General features: G+C 42.6%; 1 protein-coding gene across 1 annotated transcript in view; it reads right to left on the bottom strand.

The window, feature by feature from the left end:
- The window catches only part of OXCT1 (3-oxoacid CoA-transferase 1), an 87,552-nt gene extending 65,051 nt beyond the window's left edge, over positions 1 to 22,501 (bottom strand). The window contains 5 exon segments of the mRNA XM_058044627.1: positions 3,627 to 3,762; positions 17,086 to 17,176; positions 18,482 to 18,590; positions 22,056 to 22,390; positions 22,393 to 22,501. Of these exon segments, the coding sequence (XP_057900610.1) occupies positions 3,627 to 3,762; positions 17,086 to 17,176; positions 18,482 to 18,590; positions 22,056 to 22,390; positions 22,393 to 22,501 (780 nt within the window).

Below are 22,501 nucleotides of genomic sequence, written 5' to 3'. Positions count from 1 at the left end.
CCCGCTCCTAGTCAAAACAGCCAAACATGGCAGATTGAGAAAGAAAGAGGGAGTCCAGTAATTTGGGTTGCCCGTGCCAAGAATACCAAAAAGCTAACAGAGCAGTTTTTATACTCTCTTTAACCACCCTGCCTGCACTCTTCTCTATGTCCAGCTATAGTACAGAATGCTAACAGCAAAAACTCCTCATTTGCCTTAATTATGAACTTATGGCCAAAGATGTGTATTTGCAGTTCATTAATGTCACTTCCCAGATTTTTTTTTTGTATTCTCTTGGATTCAAAGCAAGACAAAAACATCATGATCAATTACCCAGTTTAACAGCCTCTACAGGCTGTTAATAAATAATAGTAAATAAATAGAAATAAGTAGATTTTATTTTCCCCAGTAATCCTGCAAGAAGCACAGTGGCCTCTGGTTAGCTTTCAAAATGGTGGCAAGAGGCATATGCAAACCATGCAATGATAGAGTCCTGTGTTCTAAGAAGCCTTATCATTTCATGATCTCACCATGATGTCTTCCTTACTGTGCAAGAATAATACAAAAATCTCCCATTTTGCCTAAGACTATACCATACTATTTTAAGAAAGACTATTTTTCTTGACACAATTGACACAAATATTTCAAATCCCCACATCTCCTAGCAAGCAATTAATTCTGCTTACTGTTTCCCCTTATATACTGTAGACCCATTAATTCCATGCTGGATCTACATAACTTATCTGTAGCCACAGAGCCAGCTGCATGTCTAAGGAGTTCATGGTCACCTAGGTAAAAGTGCTGAACATTAAATAGGAAGGAAAAAATGCCTTGTGAGATTTGTGACGTTTGAAACATCAGACATGACAAGTGTCTGTTTTCAGGTCTGCTGACTGGATATAAAAGGAACTGTTCCACTCATGTCTGTAATTCTAAGAAACATTCTCTCACAACATCCTCATAGGCAAGCTCAGGTAGAGTGGACTAGATGAGAGGGCAGTGAGGTGAATTGAGAACTGGCTGAATGGCAATCCCAGAACATTAATCAGTGGCACAGGATATAGTTGGAGGCCTGTTACTGGTGGTGCCCCCAGGGGTCAATACAGGGCCCAGTATCGTTTAACATTTCATCAATGGCTTGGAGGAAGGGCAGATGCCTCCTCAGCACGTTTGCTGATGACACAAAGCTGGGAGGGGTGGCCAATACCCCGGAGAGCTCTGCAGCCCTTCAGAGGGACCTTGGCAGGCTGGAGAGATGGGCAGAGAAAAACGATCTGAAATTCAGTACAGGAAAATCCAGGGTCCTGCACCTGAGGGGGAATGATCCCAGGGGCTGGCCTGCTGGGAAGCATCTCAGAGAAGAAGGACCTGGGAGTCCTGGTGTCCATGAGCCAGCAGTGTGTCCTTGGGGCCAAGGCCAGTGGTGTACTGAGGTGCATCAGGAAAAGCATCTTCAACAGGAGATGGGAGCTTCATTGTGGGAGCTCACTCTGCCCCTCTACTGAGCCCTGGTGAGGCCGTGTCTGGACTGCTGTGTCCAGTTCTGGGCTCCTCAGGACAAGAGAGAAATGAACTCCTGGAGATGATCCTGGAGTGAAGAGTAACAAAGATGCTTAAGGGAATGGAGCATCTCTCTTATGAGAAAAGGCTGAGGGAGTTGGGTCTGCTCAGCCTTGGGCAGAGGTGACTGAGAAGGGACCTTATCAATGCCTGTAAGTATCTGAAGAAGGGAGGAGGGACCAGGCTCTGTTCAGGGGTCCTGAGCAACAGGATAAGAGACAAAGGACAAAAGAACATGCATGGGAAGTTCCATCTAAACATGAGGAAGAAATTCTTTACTGTGACATTGGCCACACACTGGAACAGGTTGCCCAGAGAGGTCATGTAGTCTCCTTCACTGGAGATATTCAAGCAGCACCATCTGAACACAATCTTGTGCCACGTGCTCTGAGATGACCCTACTTGGGCAAGGAGGTTGGACCAGATGATCTGCTGTGGGTCCTTCCAACCTGACCCATTCTGTGATTCACAAGAGAGGGAGCTCAAGATACCAATCTTAATGAAAATTTAACACAGTTGTTTTCCTCATACATTTATATAAACAGATGTTTAAAGCCCAAATTTTATGTGTCACCTCTGAAAATGCCACACAGTAACATGCTGTAGTCTTTGAAGTTAGAACACCAACTTCACAGAAGTTGATCTCAATAGAACTGACATCAATGACTTTAGGATCTCATTGCATTCATGCTATTTGGGTAGCTTGGCAGTGTTAAAATAATTAAAAATACGGTGCTAAAATGTAAAGTTTTAAATTTGCTTATAACAGTACACAAAGAATAATTTCACTAAGAGTTAATGAACAAGCCAAAAAGGGTTTTATCTCACAATGAATGAAATCTCCGAATTTGATTCCTGCCCACTAGATGGCAGGCATTGCACAGGCAACATCCCCAAAACCCGCCACCAAGATGGGAACAGAGCAGCTTCTTAACTTCCTTCCTTTATACGGGGCCAGAGTACTGAGCATAGTTTATGCCTTTTTCTACCATCTCCATATGTGTGTGTATATATTTATACATATTTATATATATATATTTAAAGCTTCAGATGAATATAATCTAATAATAATTAATTCATTCCATTAAAGGAATCCACACAAATAACACACAGTCAGCTCTTAACAGATGCATGACCCTAAGATGGTGTATTGGCTTTGCAAGGTTTTGGTAGCCAGAGGGGTGGTTTCTGTGAGACTATGCCAGAAGTTTCTCCCAGTGTCCAAGAAGCAGTGTCAGCTGGTTTCAAGACTAAGCCCTTCAGCAGCAGTGGTAGTGCCTCTGGGACAGCATATTGAAGAAGGAGATCTTCTTGCACTGATGTAAGTGCATCCAGAGCACAGAGGAGTGTGAATATGTGAGAGGAACATATTCTGCAGGCATCAAGGTGAGTGAAGGAAGAGGGTCAGGAGCTGCTCCAGGTGACAGAAAAGAGATTCCCCTGCAGCCTGTGGCAAGACCATAGTGAGGCAGCTGTGCCCCTGCAGCCCATGGTGGGCGACAAAATCCACCTGCAGCTCCTGAAGGATCCCACACCATTTCAGGTAAATGCCTGAAAAAAGGCTGTGACCCCTGGGAAGCCCATGCTGGAGCAGGCTCCTGGCAGGACCTGTGGCCCCTAGGAAAGAGGAGCTCACGCTGGAGCAGGTATGTTGGTAAGACTTGTGACTCCACAGGGAATCCACAGTGGAGCAGGAAGAAGGTAGGTGTAAAGTGTATGTAGGGGAAGGGGGTGTTAAGATTTGGTTTTACTTCTCTTAGCCCTCTCTGATTTGACTGATATTAAGCTGAGTTCCCAAAGATGAGTCTATGGTGCCCACGATCCTAACTGGTGAGTGATCTCTCTCTTATTTCAACCGATGAGTCTGTTGTTATATTTTCTCCTCTCTGTCCAGCTGAGAGGAGTTAAGAGTGAGGCTTTGGTGAGCACCTGGAATCCAGTCAGGGTCAGCCCGCCACAGATGGCAAGTGTCTTCTGCATACAAGGAAAGCATTTCGATTGAAAAAGAATTTTTAAAGAGCACTTAAGCATTATTCTACTCAATATTTTAGATTAAAAGAAACCACACTCTTAGAGACACCCCTTACCTGTGGTGTAAGCTCAACTTCAAGCTCACCAGATAAATATTGGCGTTCAAACTCAGCGTTCTCTCCAACATACGATGACACCATGCGTTTTATCTGCTTTGTCTGAAGCAGAAGACCAAGTCCAAAATTGTCAACACTGTGTAGAAAATGCAAAAAAACAGACAAAACAGTTTTATTGTAAAAAAAACACTTGAAAAGCTGTAATGACTTAACAAAAAAGGACAGAGTTATCTCCCCCACACATAACGAATTGAAGACAAGAAACAAATTCCAGCCTTTAGAGGGTAAAGCATCAAAGCTACAATTAAAATTTAATATTTCAGTTTTCAGACCTCATCTCTTCCAAGGCACAGAATACATCCAAAGAGTTCCAGTTAAATTCATTTCACATGTTAGCAGCTAAAAAATACCCGCCTGACAAGTGGTGTTGTTTTACATATCTGATCCTTCAAAAAGCCTTACCAAATTAATAAAAAGTCAGACATGGCTTTGTGTGAACAAAGACATATTTTTGTTTACACTCCTGCTCACTGTGAAAAAGACAAGTGATTGCTTAGCAGCCCAAGAAGAAAGGCATATTGATATTTATAATGCTAGTTTCTATATGAGGTAAGAGAATTTTTGTATTTAAATTTTCTTATAATAGTAAAAATTAAATCTCTTACTAAATAATCGCCTACTCCAACAAAGGATTTTGTCACTACAAACAAGATCTTCTTGTCTATGTCAACTGAAACTGAACGCCAGAGATGCTATATAACATTTTTCTTGTGCCAGTGCTTCTAAAATTCTGATATCATTATGTTTGTATGCTATACTGTGTACTTCTGGATTAGAAACATTTTTCAGGAGTTCCTGCAACCAAGGTTTCTCTGTAAAAAATGCTACTTCAATTCAAGGAAATACGAGGAAAACATATAAATATGGAAATAAACATAGATGATATTATAAAGACATGTTTCTTTCACTTTTCCAGTCCATTATGCAGGATGCCAGCAGACTGGTACATGTGTGTGAAGCTCCTCCACATTTATATTGGTCTCTGAATGATACAAGCAGAGAATTCAGACTTTCCAGTCCCTCTACAAAAAAGATGCCATAATGCAGAATTACCTCACAAAAAATATGCATCTGCCATGAGTTGGCTCAATTCAATATGACTTAATTATCCACACAATGGCTTGACATTTCAGGATAAGAAATACAGAAAAATATTAAAATAATCTTTTAAGTTATCAATCATTAGCACTTTGTAATTAACACATATGTGCTTACAATATATGAATCCCATTGAAAACACCCTTCCTAAAGAAGAGCTGTAAACTAAGACCAGATTAAAAAACTTTACTATTATTCTTTTTAAATATAAACATGGAAATGCTTGCCAGCCCCAGCACAGACTGCAGTGCTGCAGGTGAAGGGAGAGGGGCTGAGTGAGCAAGACCAGCACCAGCTCTTCCTCTCCCTCCACAATACTCTGAGGGCTGCATGGACAGACATGCAGTCCCAGTGCCTTCGCAACTGCATGCATCATGAGCACTATTTTAAGGTTAGGACTATTTTAGGAGGTGGCCCACTTCAGTGCATACTCAAGCACTTTGGAAACTGGATGAGAGGAAGTGAAACAAGCTTCTCTGACCTGGTTCTCTGAATTTATTCCATGTTCTCTAGATACAAAAGAATGTGATTTATTATAAAAGCTTGCTCCACTCTCCAACTCTGACCGATTAAAAAAAATTTAAAAATCTAACCATGATGCAACTTCCAAAATGTTCTGGTGCCAAAGCCCTGGGACTAAAATGTGCGTTGCTTAGAAACAACCCGTGTTTCTAACCCACCACAAGAAAAAAATCCTCCAGCTTGAAACTAGAAGAGCTAAGAATAGAGAAGAAAGAGGAGTCTTGTGGGCAAAAGAGATTACAAAAAAAAAAAAAAAAAAAAAAAAAAAATTAAAAGCCAGAATTTCCTGTATAGATTAATTCAAAGCAGGATAATTCCTCTCACATGAAAACTATCTAACCCTGACATCTCATTGTAAAAGGTAGTAAACAAATGTAAAAGACCAGTCAACATCTGTGTGAAGCTCCTCACATTTATTTTGGTCTCTGAATTATATAAGCAGAGAACTCAGTTGAACAGGTTGGTGTAATTATGGCACTGTGTGGCAAAAGTGCAGAAATGAAACAAAACTGTACAGTGCTTTTAGTGCAAGAACAACAGGAAGCTTCCTGAACAGCTTGCAAGCCAGAGTTTGCAATCTCTGTGTATCACTCAGGTGGTTAACACTGCTCTTATCATTACAAAACTTGGAAGTTACAAAATAGAAAAAACAAATTCTGCATTAGACAATGAAATACTGTGTGCATTGGTGTAAGAAAGGATGGCAAGAGAGGGCCAGATTTGTAATGGTTAAAGAAATTTCTCCTTCATTTCACTAAGATACATAATCCTTGCTCCTACATTCTCAGAAGCAGCTACTGAAACCATATTGTCCTTAATAGGATTTTGCATATCATCCTGCAGGATTCCATGTGGATACACTTGATTTCCTGATCTACTACTGCGTGGTATCTTCTATCAAATGAAACTGTAGTTATGAAGAAATGAAGCAGAAAGTCGCACAAAGGTTATCCTGTCACACTCATGCCAAGTTGTTCTTCACTTCTTAAGTCACTCTTTCTTCTCCTCAAATGTAGCAAATTTGTTCAAAAACAAAATTGCTGTGAGGATCTGTTATTAAGCATACAACAAGGTCATATTTCCCTAGCACAATGAGAACAGGAATTTCACCTTTCAAAAGTCATGCACCAGGAGGTTCTGCCTGCCTGGTAACACAAAATTACTTCAACTCCCACATGCATTTAATCTTCAGAGCAACAGCACAAAATCCTGTTGCCATTACTCATATAGGGTTTTTTTAGATGTACATTTCTTGAAAGAAAATACACTGCCATCCATCTCCTTTGAGGATGCATTCTGTATTTTGGTTTCCAGCTAAAATAACCCTCTTGCTTTCATGTGCATCAGTTTCCATGTCCCTTCAAAAACCCATCTTGAACACTTCAGCGTATTTCATATTTCCTGTTTTTCTCTTACATGTCAATGTCCCAAGAAACACACATTTCACACAGAAACACTGTTCTCACTCTTATTTTCCCTACCCTTTGATTTTCATGTGACATCTCTATCCAAGATTACAACTTTCAAAAACCTCTGGTTTATGGATACTTCTTTCAATGTAACAGTTCTATGGCAATTTTAAGTTATTAGTTCTTCCTTGCTGCCTTTTGCTGCTTTCTTGATCATGTTGTTTTAAGCAAAGAGCTTTTTGAACTTTTCAGCTTTGATTATGTTTACCCTCAAAATGTTACCTATAAAGATGTGCCTTGCAGGCTACACTCCACCTATCAAACAGCAACCATAGAAAGAAAAAAAAAAAGAATCTTTACTGAGTGCATGAAAATAATATATCCCATACACCTATTTCAAAAGCTGGATTCAGTCCTTTACAAATTAAAACAAAGGTAAATGCAATAAAAATATGCTGCCCTAGATAGGAAGGAAGAAGGTGTGGTAGAAGTTGACATAGTTGTTATGAGTGCAGTCAGAAAAGGGAAAGTACACATTAGTGCTAGACACTGAATGCATTTTTACCTTCAGATATGTTTGGATTTCTAGAAGTTTGCCCATTTTGTATTAAGATGAAAAGTGAATCAATAAAATACATGAAGTGCATATAGGAAAAGAAAACTAGGCATTAATTAAGGATACCAGTGACCCAAGTTACCCCAAACTATTGATATAGACAAGAAAAATTAAGGATCTCTGATTGTCTAGCAACACGTTCATTCTAGTTGTTTTGTCCCTGTCAGACCTACAAAAACTTCCTGACAAAAACGATGTCTGCCTTTTCTAATCTAAAAAATTCACCAAATATGACTCCCAGACAGATCTAGCCCACACATCTCCAGTGTACTGGAAGTAGTCAAAGACAACATGTCGGTATTTTACTGCAGATAAACAATAATCTGCTGCTCTCAGCCCTTCTTCTTTGGTGCCTCAAGCATAACACATTTTACAGCATCACAGGAAGAACAGATTACCTAACTTTCCAAACTGATAAAAAGCCTCACACACCAACAAGCCCTACACAGCCTGATGAAGCAGGAAATAAAAATTTGCATTCTTAAGCAGAGAAAAAATGGCTACTTGGAATGTCACACACTCTGGCACAAAACACACAATGGCTTATTGTTGGGGGGGCTGTGTAAAAGGAAACATCACAAGACAATTACAACTCTCCCCTCTCTCTGCCTTTCTAAAACATGTGTGTGTGGTCAGAACAGGCCAGCTGCCTTTACTGGAGGAAAGCAGCATCAATTAGAATGAGGGTCTCCTTCTAGACTTCTTAAAGAGATAGCTTCCTCTACTAATTGTTCAAAGATTCTCCAGAAGCTGATATTCCTGGGAGATTACACATGACCAGAAATTGTTAGTTATGAAATATTAAAATGAATACATTGAGTTTTGGAGAATTAAAATATGTTGATCAAGGAGCTAACATGATGCACCCCCTGATCTTCCTTCTCTCATAATCTGGGAACTGGAAGGATAGGAGGGTAAAACTACACCACCCCTGAAGACTACAGATGGAGAAGGAAAAGCATGCAATGAGAATCCTGTGGCAAGGCTCCACCTCAGACAGAAACTAAAGTTTCTGCAACTAGCTGTTGCTGCCAAAAAATGCACATAAATGGTTGGTTCTACTCCAGGAAAACATTTTATATAAAGATACCAGTCAGCTTCTGGAGATAGACAGGCAGACTTTTTAGGTATTCATCAGCTCCAAGTGTTACATAATGAAGCATGAAACTTGATAACAGACGGACCTGTTCCAGAGCTAGAAATTTTTTTGGCAATAGGCTAGGGGTGAGGAAAGGAACCAATTTCCTCTGACATTCTCCATGAAGAAGATGAGAGGCTGATTTTATTTGCAACTTCAGCTTTTCAGTCTTCAAAAGGATTTGCTCCAAGTTACATGCAATTGTGCCTTCTGATAGGTCCACAATTCTTAAGGAAGACCAGATATGCTTCCCAAGTAAAAGGAATGCATCAATCACTGCCTGCGTGGCATTTCTTAGCAACAGTCTTAAGCTTTCAGGCGTACAGGGGTGCCTGACTATAGTATGAAACTTTACCAACATGAAAGTTATGTGGTTGAAGGTACCACCTGAGTTCTCAGGGACACAGATTCTTAGGTCCACAAAAATAAAGTATAACCCTGGCTGCACCAGAAAGATCCTTAACGGCCTTTGTGCAGAAAATTAATAAATGCCTACTAGATGGTGTTTCTTGGAAGACACTGAACAAAAGTGCAGGCACACCCAGGGCAAAATTAATGCAGACAATCATATAATAGTTCATTATACCTTATCTTCCTCAATCATATAGCTGGCTCATAACAATGACACTATGTCCCACCATAATTTTCCCATCTGTACGGCTACTAAAGAGCCAGCTCAGATGACACTGTGTTTCTCCTTCTCTGTCCCTCACTTCCCAAAGGGTACCAAAAATGATAACAAGATGAGGAATAGGAGTTAACAGACACAGAAAAACAGATTCAGCTCACAGAAAGGTAAATTATTCAGAGATATAATGCCTATTTGCCTTGTTGTTTCTTGACTTTAGCCAAATGCCTTGACACTGTCTTCAGGCACCTTCTTTTCCTAGGACATTTTCCCGTGTGTCTGATTGCAAATTGCTAAATGGAAAGCAAAAAAACAGAGGATGAAGCTCTTTGAAGAAAAAAGAAGCTTTCTGTAGACTGAAAAGAGAGGTGGAAGAGGGAATTATGGCTTCTGCCATATGCTACGGTGGTCCTGCTCAGGAGACAATGACAAGGAGGGGAGGGGAGGGGAGGGGAGGGGAGGGGAGGGGAGGGGAGGGGAGGGGAGGGGAGGGGAGGGGAGGGGAGGGGAGGGGAGGGGAGGGGAGGGGAGGGGAGGGGAGGGGAGGGGAGGGGAGGGGAGGGGAGGGGAGGGGAGGGGAGGGGAGGGAAGGGAAGGGAAGGGAAGGGAAGGGAAGGGAAGGGAAGGGAAGGGAAGGGAAGGGAAGGGAAGGGAAGGGAAGGGAAGGGAAGGGAAGGGAAGGGAAGGGAAGGGAAGGGAAGGGAAGGGAAGGGAAGGGAAGGGAAGGGAAGGGAAGGGAAGGGAAGGGAAGGGAAGGGAAGGGAAGGGAAGGGAAGGGAAGGGAAGGGAAGGGAAGGGAAGGGAAGGGAAGGGAAGGGAAGGGAAGGGAAGGGAAGGGAAGGGAAGGGAAGGGAAGGGAAGGGAAGGGAAGGGAAGGGAAGGTTCAGGGAAGGGAAGGTTCAGGGAAGGTTCAGGGAAGGTTCAGGGAAGGTTCAGGGAAGGTTCAGGGAAGGTTCAGGGAAGGTTCAGGGAAGGGAAGGGAAGGGAAGGTTCAGGGAAGGGAAGGGAAGGGAAGGTTCAGGGAAGGGAAGGTTCAGGGAAGGGAAGGGAAGGGAAGGGAAGGGAAGGGAAGGGAAGGGAAGGGAAGGGAAGGGAAGGGAAGGGAAGGTTCAGGGAAGGGAAGGGAAGGGAAGGGAAGGGAAGGGAAGGTTCAGGGAAGGGAAGGTTCAGGGAAGGGAAGGGAAGGGAAGGGAAGGTTCAGGGAAGGGAAGGGAAGGTTCAGGGAAGGGAAGGGAAGGGAAGGTTCAGGGAAGGGAAGGTTCAGGGAAGGGAAGGGAAGGGAAGGTTCAGGGAAGGGAAGGGAAGGGAAGGTTCAGGGAAGGTTCAGGGAAGGTTCAGGGAAGGGAAGGGAAGGGAAGGGAAGGGAAGGGAAGGGAAGGGAAGGGAAGGGAAGGGAAGGGAAGGGAAGGGAAGGGAAGGGAAGGGAAGGGAAGGGAAGGGAAGGGAAGGGAAGGGAAGGGAAGGGAAGGGAAGGGAAGGGAAGGGAAGGGAAGGGAAGGGAAGGGAAGGGAAGGGAAGGGAAGGGAAGGGAAGGGAAGGGAAGGGAAGGGAAGGGAAGGGAAGGGAAGGGAAGGGAAGGGAAGGGAAGGGAAGGGAAGGGAAGGGAAGGGAAGGGAAGGGAAGGGAAGGGAAGGTTCAGGGAAGGGAAGGGAAGGGAAGGTTCAGGGAAGGGAAGGGAAGGGAAGGTTCAGGGAAGGTTCAGGGAAGGGAAGGGAAGGGAAGGGAAGGGAAGGGAAGGGAAGGGAAGGGAAGGGAAGGTTCAGGGAAGGGAAGGGAAGGGAAGGGAAGGGAAGGTTCAGGGAAGGGAAGGTTCAGGGAAGGGAAGGGAAGGGAAGGGAAGGGAAGGGAAGGGAAGGGAAGGGAAGGGAAGGGAAGGGAAGGGAAGGGAAGGGAAGGGAAGGGAAGGGAAGGGAAGGGAAGGGAAGGGAAGGGAAGGGAAGGGAAGGGAAGGGAAGGGAAGGGAAGGGAAGGGAAGGGAAGGGAAGGGAAGGGAAGGGAAGGGAAGGGAAGGGAAGGGAAGGGAAGGGAAGGGAAGGGAAGGGAAGGGAAGGGAAGGGAAGGGAAGGGAAGGGAAGGGAAGGGAAGGGAAGGGAAGGGAAGGGAAGGGAAGGGAAGGGAAGGGAAGGGAAGGGAAGGGAAGGGAAGGGAAGGGAAGGGAAGGGAAGGGAAGGGAAGGGAAGGGAAGGGAAGGGAAGGGAAGGGAAGGGAAGGGAAGGGAAGGGAAGGGAAGGGAAGGGAAGGGAAGGGAAGGGAAGGGAAGGGAAGGGAAGGGAAGGGAAGGGAAGGGAAGGGAAGGGAAGGGAAGGGAAGGGAAGGGAAGGGAAGGGAAGGGAAGGGAAGGGAAGGGAAGGGAAGGGAAGGGAAGGGAAGGGAAGGGAAGGGAAGGGAAGGGAAGGGAAGGGAAGGGAAGGGAAGGGAAGGGAAGGGAAGGGAAGGGAAGGGAAGGGAAGGGAAGGGAAGGGAAGGGAAGGGAAGGGAAGGGAAGGGAAGGGAAGGGAAGGGAAGGGAAGGGAAGGGAAGGGAAGGCTGTGGAAGATCACAAAGCCTTGTGTACAAACTGGCATTCCTGAGCCTTACTCTCCCTCTACTCCTTCTCTGCAGTGTCTGCATTGGACCCTTGTCTTTTCTGCTACTGCAGTATTCTCATGGGAACTCTGTCCTCTCTGCTCTCATAACTTCTTTTTGAGTCTCACAGCAAAATGGCAGTATTGTTCCTCCACCATCTTCCTCCAAAAATGATGCTCTTCTGCTGTCACAGTGATGGGTGCAGGCATATAGGCCAAGTCCATACAAGGCAGATAATTTCTCAAGAGGAGAAATACCACAGATTGCGTGGTTACATCAGCAGCAGTCTCCCCTCTCCGCCTTCCTTTCTGGTATGAAATGGTGTACTGTGTTTTTATAATAGCAAGTCAAACAACTCTATTCAGAATGTCTAAAATGTACCATATTTTTCCTTCACAGAGAAGGTATATCGTATAGAACTAATCTGATAAATATTTAAATTTCATCATGAATGCATCGCACTTCAAAAGTCACCAAGCCGAAAGGTAGATTTAACTTTCTCATTTCTACAACCAATCTGTCAACCATTGTTGAGTTCATTTGTCATCACAACCAGAAAGTTATCTCCACAGCTGATTTCGCAATAGTTCCACGTAGTACAAAGTTAGAACAACCTGCCCTGCCAAAATCCTAAATCACCTCCACACTAAAATTAGCTAGATGACCTAGGCAAATTTTCAGGGATTTGCAGTTCAAACAGTGTCAGCAATTTAACAGCTCTTAATAAAGCACCTGATTAGATTTTTTTAAAGAATGCAGACAATTTAGAAAAAAATCAAATTCAAATAATCAAATTCACTGAAAATATATAGTCTCCTGATTTTGGCAATTTGCTATGTGCAGGATTTTACATAATTCCACTCTTCTCTCTCTACCAAGAGAGGTAAGAATCACAGGTGGCCTTCTTTTTAATTTCTGAAAATATATCGAATTTGGGATATTTGAAGAATTTCTTATAAATATACAAAAATGACACACACAATGTAAGACACTCTGAGCATCACCTTGATCCCATCTCTGTGTACATACAAGCCTCTTTGCCTGTTCCATAGACATTTTCAGTTACATTTTAACTTTCTGAACCAAGAGATTATCTAATTTGTACCACTAAAACGACTCAATACTTAATACTATATGGAAAAAACTTCACAACCTTCTGTGAATTTAAAATGCAATTTCCACGTGATAGTCTTTTTTTACATACGCATTTACATTTGAGTATGTTTTTAGTAAGCATAAGTAATATTAGGACAGACAGACATATAGATATATAGATATTTTAGTAACAGTAACAGTGGAATTAAGCCATATGAGTTACATGCAAGAAAAACCAGGTAATCCACAGCAAAGATGGCAGACACATTCTGGTTTTAACAGAAATGTACCATTCAAAGCAACAACTGAAAAATGAGATAACCTTAAACTTTACCTTACAGAACATTTATCAAACCTGTCTTAAATCCAAATTATTTAATTGTGAAGAATATAAAGATACATTTTGTGCTTTAGAATATGGGGTGCAGTAAGTTTACCACTGCATCTGATCCCACAGATACTGTCTTTTGGGGATCTGGGAACCACAAACAGCCCAACCCATTAGGAAAACAAGAGTATTTTTCTTAACAGAGCTAGGTAATGGCATTCAGGCATCATGCTCAAAAGTGCAAATGCTTATCTCAAAGTCATCTTTTCCTTCCTAATGCATAATATTGTAACATTAAAAGAACTCCAAAAAGAATACAGAGACCAAAGGTTCAAAAAGCTGATAATGCCTTATAAGAACACAGTCTGAACCAGTGATAATCTGACAGATGCTGTCAGTCTTCTTTTAGATGATCACCCAGGTGATAAGCAATTATGATCTTAACCGTGACTTCTCTACTTTTAGTTTAAGTGAAAACCTTTTATTCAAAACTACTGCACTCAAAAAGGATGCATTTTTAAGTCTCAAAACGAGACAAAACCAAAATTTGATAAAACAATCAGACCACACACACAGTTATCACAAATAATGGGCTTCATTTCCAGTCTGCAAAATTCAGATGGTAGATACAATGCTAATTTCAATATGTGATTATAGCCAAAATTATTTATCTGTTTTATTAAGCACAATTAATTTAAAAAAAAAATCATGCACTTTTTTTAAACTTTCATTTAAAATATTTGGCTATGTTTATAGTTTTTGTTGCAACACAGGCCCTGAAACAACAGGTAGCCTGCATTAGAACGTCTTAGTTGAGCCAAAGCTGAGCCTAATTTTAGCTGAGCCAAAACATCCAAGTCCCAAGTTCCAAGCAACCTCCAATCAGAATGCAACAAGATACCATGAAGTTACATGGAGATGAGAAAACAACCAAAAAGGTATGGTATACTAATCACAGCTATTTTGGGAATTTACTGAACCAATGTTTAAAATGAGATTTTAAAATTTTATTTATTCATCAATTAATTTACTTTCATTTATTTACTATTTTGAAATATTTTTATTAATTTTAATACTGGGAAATCTGGAATTAATCAAATTAAAACAAGAATGAAGAAAATCCATAATAAAATGGATTTTGATAGGCTACTGAGACGGAATACTCTCTATTTAAAGGGCTTACAAAAACACAGTGTAAATAAAGCATTTACAGTATGAACAACATAAGCAAAACAAGTTATAGGAGAAGGTGTGAGAGGATGTATTTTGAAGCATACCTATCTGTCGCAGTTATCTTGCACTATTGCCCTGGTTCACAAGCTTCAGTTTCCCCTGCAACAAGTTGTGTAAATACCAGAGGTACTGAATATTTGAACTGCTTCACTTTCAAACACTTTGCCTTGTTTGGCTTGGCAAAAGAGTAACTGCTCTTAAACGTGCTGTTTTGCTGGCCAGCACACAGCATGAGCACGGGCATAATGCGCAGTAGCAGACAGTAAGCTGAGCACCCCATCACACTACTGTACAACTTGTCATTGAAAAGCCTTAAAGAGGCCAAAACCAAGACTTCACTTGCCAGCAATTACATGATTTGAAAAAGTTTTTGCAGGAGGAATCTCCTCCCAATTACACTGCAGTACAGAACAGTAAGTAGAATGTGAACTTGTGAACATCCTACTCCTTTGAAGTTGTTTCCAGACATTGCCAAGCATTTCTAGGCTCTGCTGAACCTTGTTTCCAGCTAGAAAAGTTGGCAAGAACACTTCAAGACTTCCTAATTACTGCTCTCCCTTAGATGTAAGTGAATCGCTGTCTCCACTGCTGCTATTTTAGCTATAAACAGACAGCCCTGTAACATTCCATGGTTCTCACATATTGAAAGGCATGTGACTTAATCCATGCAGCTGCACTGCTCTCCAGAATAGGCTGTCTGTCCGTGCACTTGGCTCCTTCCCTGCTCCAATTACAAGCTGCCTGCTAACCCCTGCAGGACAAGAAAACCTGACCACAACCAATTACCTCCTATTTGCTGGAAGAGCTGGGGAGAAGAAAACAGCTGCAGTCAAGAAACTGAAACACAGCCAGGCATCAACTGCAACACAAGGTCACCAAAGAAAAGCACACTAAACCATATGGCAATTTGAAAGTGGCAAATTACTCATTCCACAAAGTGCCTGACACCTCAACATTACAGGAACAATTGACCCTTGGAATACAACTGCTGTAGGGTATATGGTTGCTGTCCTCCTTCATTTCTAAAAGCATTTATTGGTGTTCCAATATTTGATAATACCACTAAACTTTTGGATATGGTATTAGAAGATGCTAAGAAGACACATGGTATTAGAAAAGCATGCTTTTTTATAGGCTATTAGAAGATTAGAAATTGTAACAATTGCTGTTATGTGAATTCTGACTTTATTTCTGACAACAGTTGTGTTTTAACCTGGTTCCCAAACACTACCATACTATAACAGGCTAAATTCCACATAGTAGTAATACATAGTAGTAAATAAATACAAAGATAGATTAAACAGTTATTTTATTATTATTTAAATTTCAAAATAAATTATACTGTCCAACAGAAGAGTAAAACTTGTATTTTTACAAACTAGACTTTTAGAAATAACTCTAGATGCCCTTGAGCATTTTCAAATTGTTACACTGTTCTGTGAGGAACTCTCCAGGCTTTCATGAATGTTATGCAAAACTAGTTTCAAGAAATAGGAATTAAATTTTGCTTTCCTGCCAGCAGCCAGTGGAAATTTTTACAGAAATCACTTCCACCTCAAAATCCTAAGAATTTTCAGGAAAGTTAACATTATTCCAACATAAATTAATTCTAACCTATAACACCAGAAACTATATTCAGAATACAATACAAAATGTCTTCCTTTTCATCCTATTCCACAGTACTCCTCTTTCTGCCTTTACTCATATTCAGACTTTCACCTCCCCTTCAGGAACATCTGTTCAACCTCTCTATCTGCAAATATATGTGTGTTATTCAAAAATAAGACTATGAGGGAAGTTAATGATCTCTATTCTAGGGCTTGACCTTTCCATGCAAAATTATTTCTTTCTTTCTTTCTTCTTTTTATCATCCACCAGAAATTGTTTCCCACAAGATTCTAAGGAGCTTAAGTTTGACTGTGTATGTACCAAATACCAAAAAAAAATCTGTTATCCAATAAATGTGCAATTAATATTTTACATATTAATATTTTTATTTAGTTTGATTTATATTTTCATCAATGCACTTCAACAGAAGTGGCTGTAGTTATGTATATGGGGATCATTAGATATTGTGGAGCTTATATATATCTATATTGTGGAGGTATAAGGTATTAGGTATTGTGGAGCTTATTATGTAACTATAATGAACAGTTTGTGTAAAAATTAACCTGAATGAGAAGATGAGAAATTAAACATGAAAGAAGTATTCTCAATTTCAACCCCACATGAATTTAAGGGGCAAATATTTTAAAACATAAATCAAAAATCTGAAGACTCATTAAAGAGACTCTCCATTCATTCATCATAGGTATTCTCTACTGGTTTTGTGTTGCTTGGAATTTTTTTTAAAGTAACAAATACAGCAAGAGGGTCAGAAAGCACCAAACTGAGTTTAAAAATATATACCCATTTGGAACTTCACAAAAAACCATACACACAAAATCACTGATACTAGATTTAAAGCCTCTGGGTTAGACTTTCCAGTTATAGTCAACCAGTTAAATACACAAAAATTTAAATAAAAATATTATAGTAATATAACTGCAACTCTACACCATGACAATTGGTCCTTGACAAAGTCGAGTATACACATAGTACTGAGCTTCCTGGGCTCCTTCCAAAAATAACACTTTCAAACCAAGCTGTCTGGTTAATATAAAATTATGATGTTGAAAAGAAAGATATTTTTAATATATATCAGCCTTTTCACATAATTGGAATTTTTAGTCTGTACTTATTAAACCACAGACATATGAATACCTACCCTGCATTGTTACTGACTGCTGTTATTCCCTTTACCCCAGTCTTCAGTAAACCCCCAATGAGGTTTTCAGGAATCCCACACAATCCAAAACCTACAAAAAATTAAAAAAAAATTATTTTGTGACAAGTGTTTGAAAGAACATAGAATGTTTAGAAGTAAGGGAATTAAAAATATGTTCTGAGAAACTCCTTAGTCAATTAAATAAATCAACATTTCCAGAAAGACTTGCTCTGGGAGTGCTGGAATCTCCCACTCACCCGACACTTCCCAGTTTGGAGAAGGCTCTTCACCCATCAGAGTGGGCTTTTAGGGAAGTGTTCCCAGGCCATGGCTCTCCACATGTATGTCCTCAACCCTGTAAACATTATTCCTCCTTCTCTTTCTACCCATTCAACCTTCCTATCTCTGCTGCACATCCCATTGCTTAGCCTGTGTAATTAGGTGATAAAAGTCTGGGAGTCTGAACACCCTTGGGAGTATATCTGCCTGGAATCACAAAAATCTGGATCTCCACCAAGGCACAAGAGCCTCACACTGCCAATTGAGAGACTCCAGCACCTCTAAAATGAAATGCCATGTCACACTACAAGGACTACCTTTTCACAGAATCACGGAAACAATTAGGTTCTAAAAGACCCCTCAGATTTTCAAGGCCAACCTATCTTGGCCTCAAATCTTCTTTTCTTCATGAATTAGCAACAACAACAAAAACAAACATAATTCCTGCAGAAGGAATTTTGCCTTATTATATATCTCCATTGAAGTGTTTTGCAATCTTACGTTCATTCCTTCTGCAATATCGAAACAACTTAAGAAATAGTTAAATCACTTTTTTTTAAATGCAGATGGAACAGCGTGAAATTGTGGAAAGCATCTACAATATCTAAAAGCTCAAGTCACAGTGAAAGTTAGTATGATGCAACTTCTTGACTCTACTGGAAATGCCACACATAAGCATTAAGTGCAACATAGATAAGTATTATCTTCACTTCCTAACACAGAAACAGGTTAGGCAGTTTGTTGAAGGTCACAGAGACCAGAGACTGTGCAGGATACAGAGAATGCAAACATAAAATAATCAAACCATGTGAAATGACAATGCCATCCTGAAAACTCCCAAGGTCATTTTCTGGATTCAACCAAATGGAGTCCAGTTTTTGATTTTTGCTAGTCAGGAAAAAACCCTGTTTTTCTGAAGTTTTTCCCCTTCCCTATGACACAACCTGGATTTTCTCACTGAAAGAGTATGCCCTTCATGAACAGAAGGGCATTTTTAAAAAATCATGCAATTCCATGGATTCTCAAATTAGTTAATAGTAAAAGAAACAAGGTAAATGAGTAAAAAGTATCTCATTAACATAACATGCTTGCAACCCTAAAGAATTTCAGTATTTACCACCAACAAGTACAGTTGCTCCATTGGGTATATCTTTTACAGCTTCAACAGGATCAGTGTAAAATTTGGTGTTGCGATGACAGCTGGTAGAAAAATAGCACCCACAGATCTGCAACAACAATAAAAGAAACAAGTGAGTGAACAAAAGGCATTGGCTTTATAATGAAGACTGTGCCTCTGTCTAGATAAGGGGGAAATAGATACAAAAAGATATTGCTGCTGTAAATACTAGACCGGGGTGGGGAGGGGAAGGGAGAGCAGGGGTGAGAAGGAAGGAAAGTAAAGTGCAGGCGCCAAAAACAAGAGAATTCCATCCTGAATTACTGACAAATTGTGCCTTTCTGAGAACAGATTTACAAATGCAATTCCTCAGCCCAAGTTGGAGCCATCCACAGACTCCTTAAACCTATATATTGCTACATTAGCTTCAAAAGCATCCAGGCACTAAACATAATCAGAAACTGCTGAAAGAAAGACAAAACCACCACAAAACTTGAGTGGAAGCCACAGAACGATAGGAAGGACAGCATTGTACCAGCAGTATGGTAAGCAGGGACACCCTTCCACAGAGTGAACCTTCCCCCAGTTTCCTTGTGCAGTCTTAGAACTTTCTAACGTGGTCTTAGAGATCCTCATGTTGTTGAATAACAGTCCATAATCAAGGAGACTCCAAGAAGTGCATGAAATATGGAGAGCAAGATGGGAAATCAACATAAATCCCACCCCCAAACCTGGACCTCACAGGGCAAAGCCATTACACAGCAGTCATCATAACTTGTGTATATACTGTTATGTACTAAGACCACACTTACCTTTTTTTTTTTCTTTAATATTTACCACTAATACCATGCATTAATACTACTCAAGTATTTGTTCAGGCACCAGAAGGAAAACTGACACCTAAGTCACTATGTTGAAACAGTCTCAATAAATTCAGAAAATCTGGAAGCTAAAGTACTACCTACTGGTGTTTCAAATTCTAGCTTGATAGCAGGAGTGAAAAAAATTATATTGTGAGAGAAAAATTAATAAATAAACAAGGTAAGTTACACACTTTGAAGACAATAGTCCAGTTCTTCCCTGAAGAGCTCTTACTTTAAGAGTTACCTACAGTTATAACGAGGGCAACAAATTTTGGCTCAGTTTCAATATTACACAAGCTGTTCTCTTTTTATAATTAAAGCTGCAAGAATTTATACTGAATATTAAGAAAACCCATCTGAATGGAAGCTTACCTCCTTCCCAGTGGATACCCTGATGTTCCTCTGCTTTGATGGGCTCAATAAAAAAAATCAGTATGTGGGTCATAAGAAACAATGTCATGTGAGAATAACTGCAAGAGCCTTCTGCATGCCAAATTAAACCATGAATGTTTCTCCACTGATCCATGGTACTTGAAAAGTCACAGAGTCAGGTGCAGTCCCTTGAGACTTCCCTGAGGGAAACATTGTGCCCACCTTTACAAAGGGTAAAAAAAGGAGGACACCAGGAACTACCAACCTGTCAACTTCACCTCTGTGCCTGGGAGGGCCATGGCACAGATCCTCGTGGAAGCTGTGCTAAGGCACAGGAGGACAGGGACATGATTCAGCACAGCAAGCATAACTCCACTGAGGGCAAGTCCTGCCTGATCATACTAGTTACCTTCTGTGATGGAGTGACCACATCAGTGGACAAGGGAAGGACTATGGATTCATCCACACTTCTGTAAAGCCTTTGACACAGTCCCACACAACATCCTTGTCTCTAATTTAGAGCGAGATGGATTTGATTGCATGGACTTGGGGGATGAGGAATTGGGTGATAGCAACATCCAGAGGGGAGTGGCAAAAGGCTTAGATGGATACTGGTGGTCCTCAGGGGTTCATGCTGGGACCAAGACTGCTTAATATCTTCATCAATGACAAAGAGAGATCAACTACACATTCCGCCAGTTTTGCAAACCAAGTTAACCAGCACAGCTGATAACCCTGAGGGATATGATGCCATCCAGAGAGACCTGGACAAGCCAGATGCTGGTGCTGCACCTGCATCAGAGAAACCCCAGGCCTGAGTACAGACTGGGAGAGGAACTCATTGACTAATTGGTGCTGGTGGTGGGTGAGAGGCTGCACATGGCCCAGCCATGGCACTCCCAGCCCAGAGAATCAAACGTGTCCTGGGCTGCACCCAGAGCCCCGTGGGCAGCAGGGCAGGGAGGGGATTCTGTCCCTCTGCTCTGCTCTGCTGAGACCCACCTGGAGCACTGCATCCAGAGCTGGGGGCCTCTGAACAGGAAGGATAGAGACCTGTCAGAGCAGGTCCAAAGGAGTATTAAGTGCTGGCAGCTTTAGGAATCACAGTACAACAGGACTGCAAGAGGGCTTGAGTGCCAGGGCTGGAGGGAAGCTAGGCCTCTGCTGTGTCCCTGTACCCATGCATAGGAAAGTATTTCAGAGGCCACGTGGTACCTTTTCTTTAATCTTCCCGACTGTGTGCAACAGTGGTGAACAGAGAAGCATGCATTACACAAGTGTGCATTCGCAGGCTGGACGTCTCCAATGAGTGTATCTGCTCTTCTATCCTAAATATGTTCTTCTCCTCGTCCCTTTCCTACCCACCCGGTGTCTGAGAGCAATGGGCTTTCAGGGACTTGAGGCACCAGCAATCACCTTTGCTTCCCTGCACACCGAGGCAGCAGGCTAAAACCTCAGGAACTGGCAACAATTCTGGCAGGTTTAAGGAATTAACATAGGGACTGATGAGCTCCTTCCTAGAATAATCAGATTTTAATTATCTGGAAAAGCAAAAATATGACATAGTAAAACAAAACCTGAAAGTGCTAAGATTTGTCCATTAGGACATCAGAAGTAGTAAACAAAGGCATGAGAAGGTGAGCTTTTTAAAATAAAATAAATTAAGAAAGGCCACAGAGTCAGTCCTGGCTGAAGAAACAAAAAAAATAACTTTGCTATGGTGACATGTGGGTTGGAAACCATTAAATCTGCGAGATTTGGCAGAAGCTTCCCATAGGAAGGGAGCTGCACGGCTGCACAGCACACATTTCTGGATAGCAGTAGATGGCGGGGCTGCCAGCGAGCTGTGCACACCTGCTGCCCACCTCCGGGAGAGGAGGCGGTGAGAGCAACACGGCAATACACAGCAACACACTGTAACTGTGCTGCCTTTTAAAATTATGGGGATCTAAATTAATAAATATAAATTAAATGCAAAAACGAGACCAAAAAAACCTTAAGCCAACTCTCCTTGCCAGCGTCTCAAGGTCACCGCATCCCCGCCCGCCGCCGGGCCCGGGCCTGCGGCGGGGCCGCGCTCTGCCCTCCCGCCTGTTCCCGCCGCCCGCGGGGCGGCCGCGGGACAAGCCCCTCACGAACAAAGCCATTGCTGCCCCGCGGGGCGGGAAGCGCCTCCCCCGGCCCGCAGGGCGGCCGCTCACCCGCGGCTCGGCTACCCCTGCCACACACGCCGGCCCCAGCGCGGGCAGCTGCGAGCGCGGTGTCGGCCAAGGTCACCCGGCAGGCTGGGCGAGGCGGAGGTGCTCGGACCCGCCTTCCCCGCCGCCCCCCGCCCTTACCTCAGCCCTCCGTGCGGCGGGGAGGAGGATGCGGCGGCCGAGGGGCGGCAGGACGAATTTGAACGCCGCCATCTTCGCGCTGCGCGGCTGTCGGGGAGCGGAGCGGGGTCGGGAGCCGGGCCGAGTTGGGGCGGCGGCTGCGGGAGCCCAAGGCGGGACGCGGGGAGTAGGAGCGGCGGGACAGCGGAACCCGCGGCGGAGGGAGGGCGAGGGGCTCGGCCCTGACGTGCGCTGACGTCGCTGCGCCCGAGGCGGGGCCGCCGAGCGAGGAGGGCAGGAGGGTGGGTTGGGTGGCTGCGGTGTCCCCTCAGCCGCCGGCTCCGGCGGGGCCCGGAGAGCTGTCCGGCCGCCCCGCGTCTGCCGAGCACAGGCAGCCCCACCCGGGCGCTGTCCCACGGGAGGGAGCAGCCCCTACTCCTGTAGCTCCACTGATACCTCCGATCCAT

The sequence above is a fragment of the Melospiza georgiana genome, chromosome Z, assembly GCF_028018845.1.
Source record: "Melospiza georgiana isolate bMelGeo1 chromosome Z, bMelGeo1.pri, whole genome shotgun sequence".
Classification (NCBI taxonomy): domain Eukaryota; kingdom Metazoa; phylum Chordata; class Aves; order Passeriformes; family Passerellidae; genus Melospiza; species Melospiza georgiana.
This window is presented reverse-complemented; position numbering and strand designations above follow the sequence as displayed.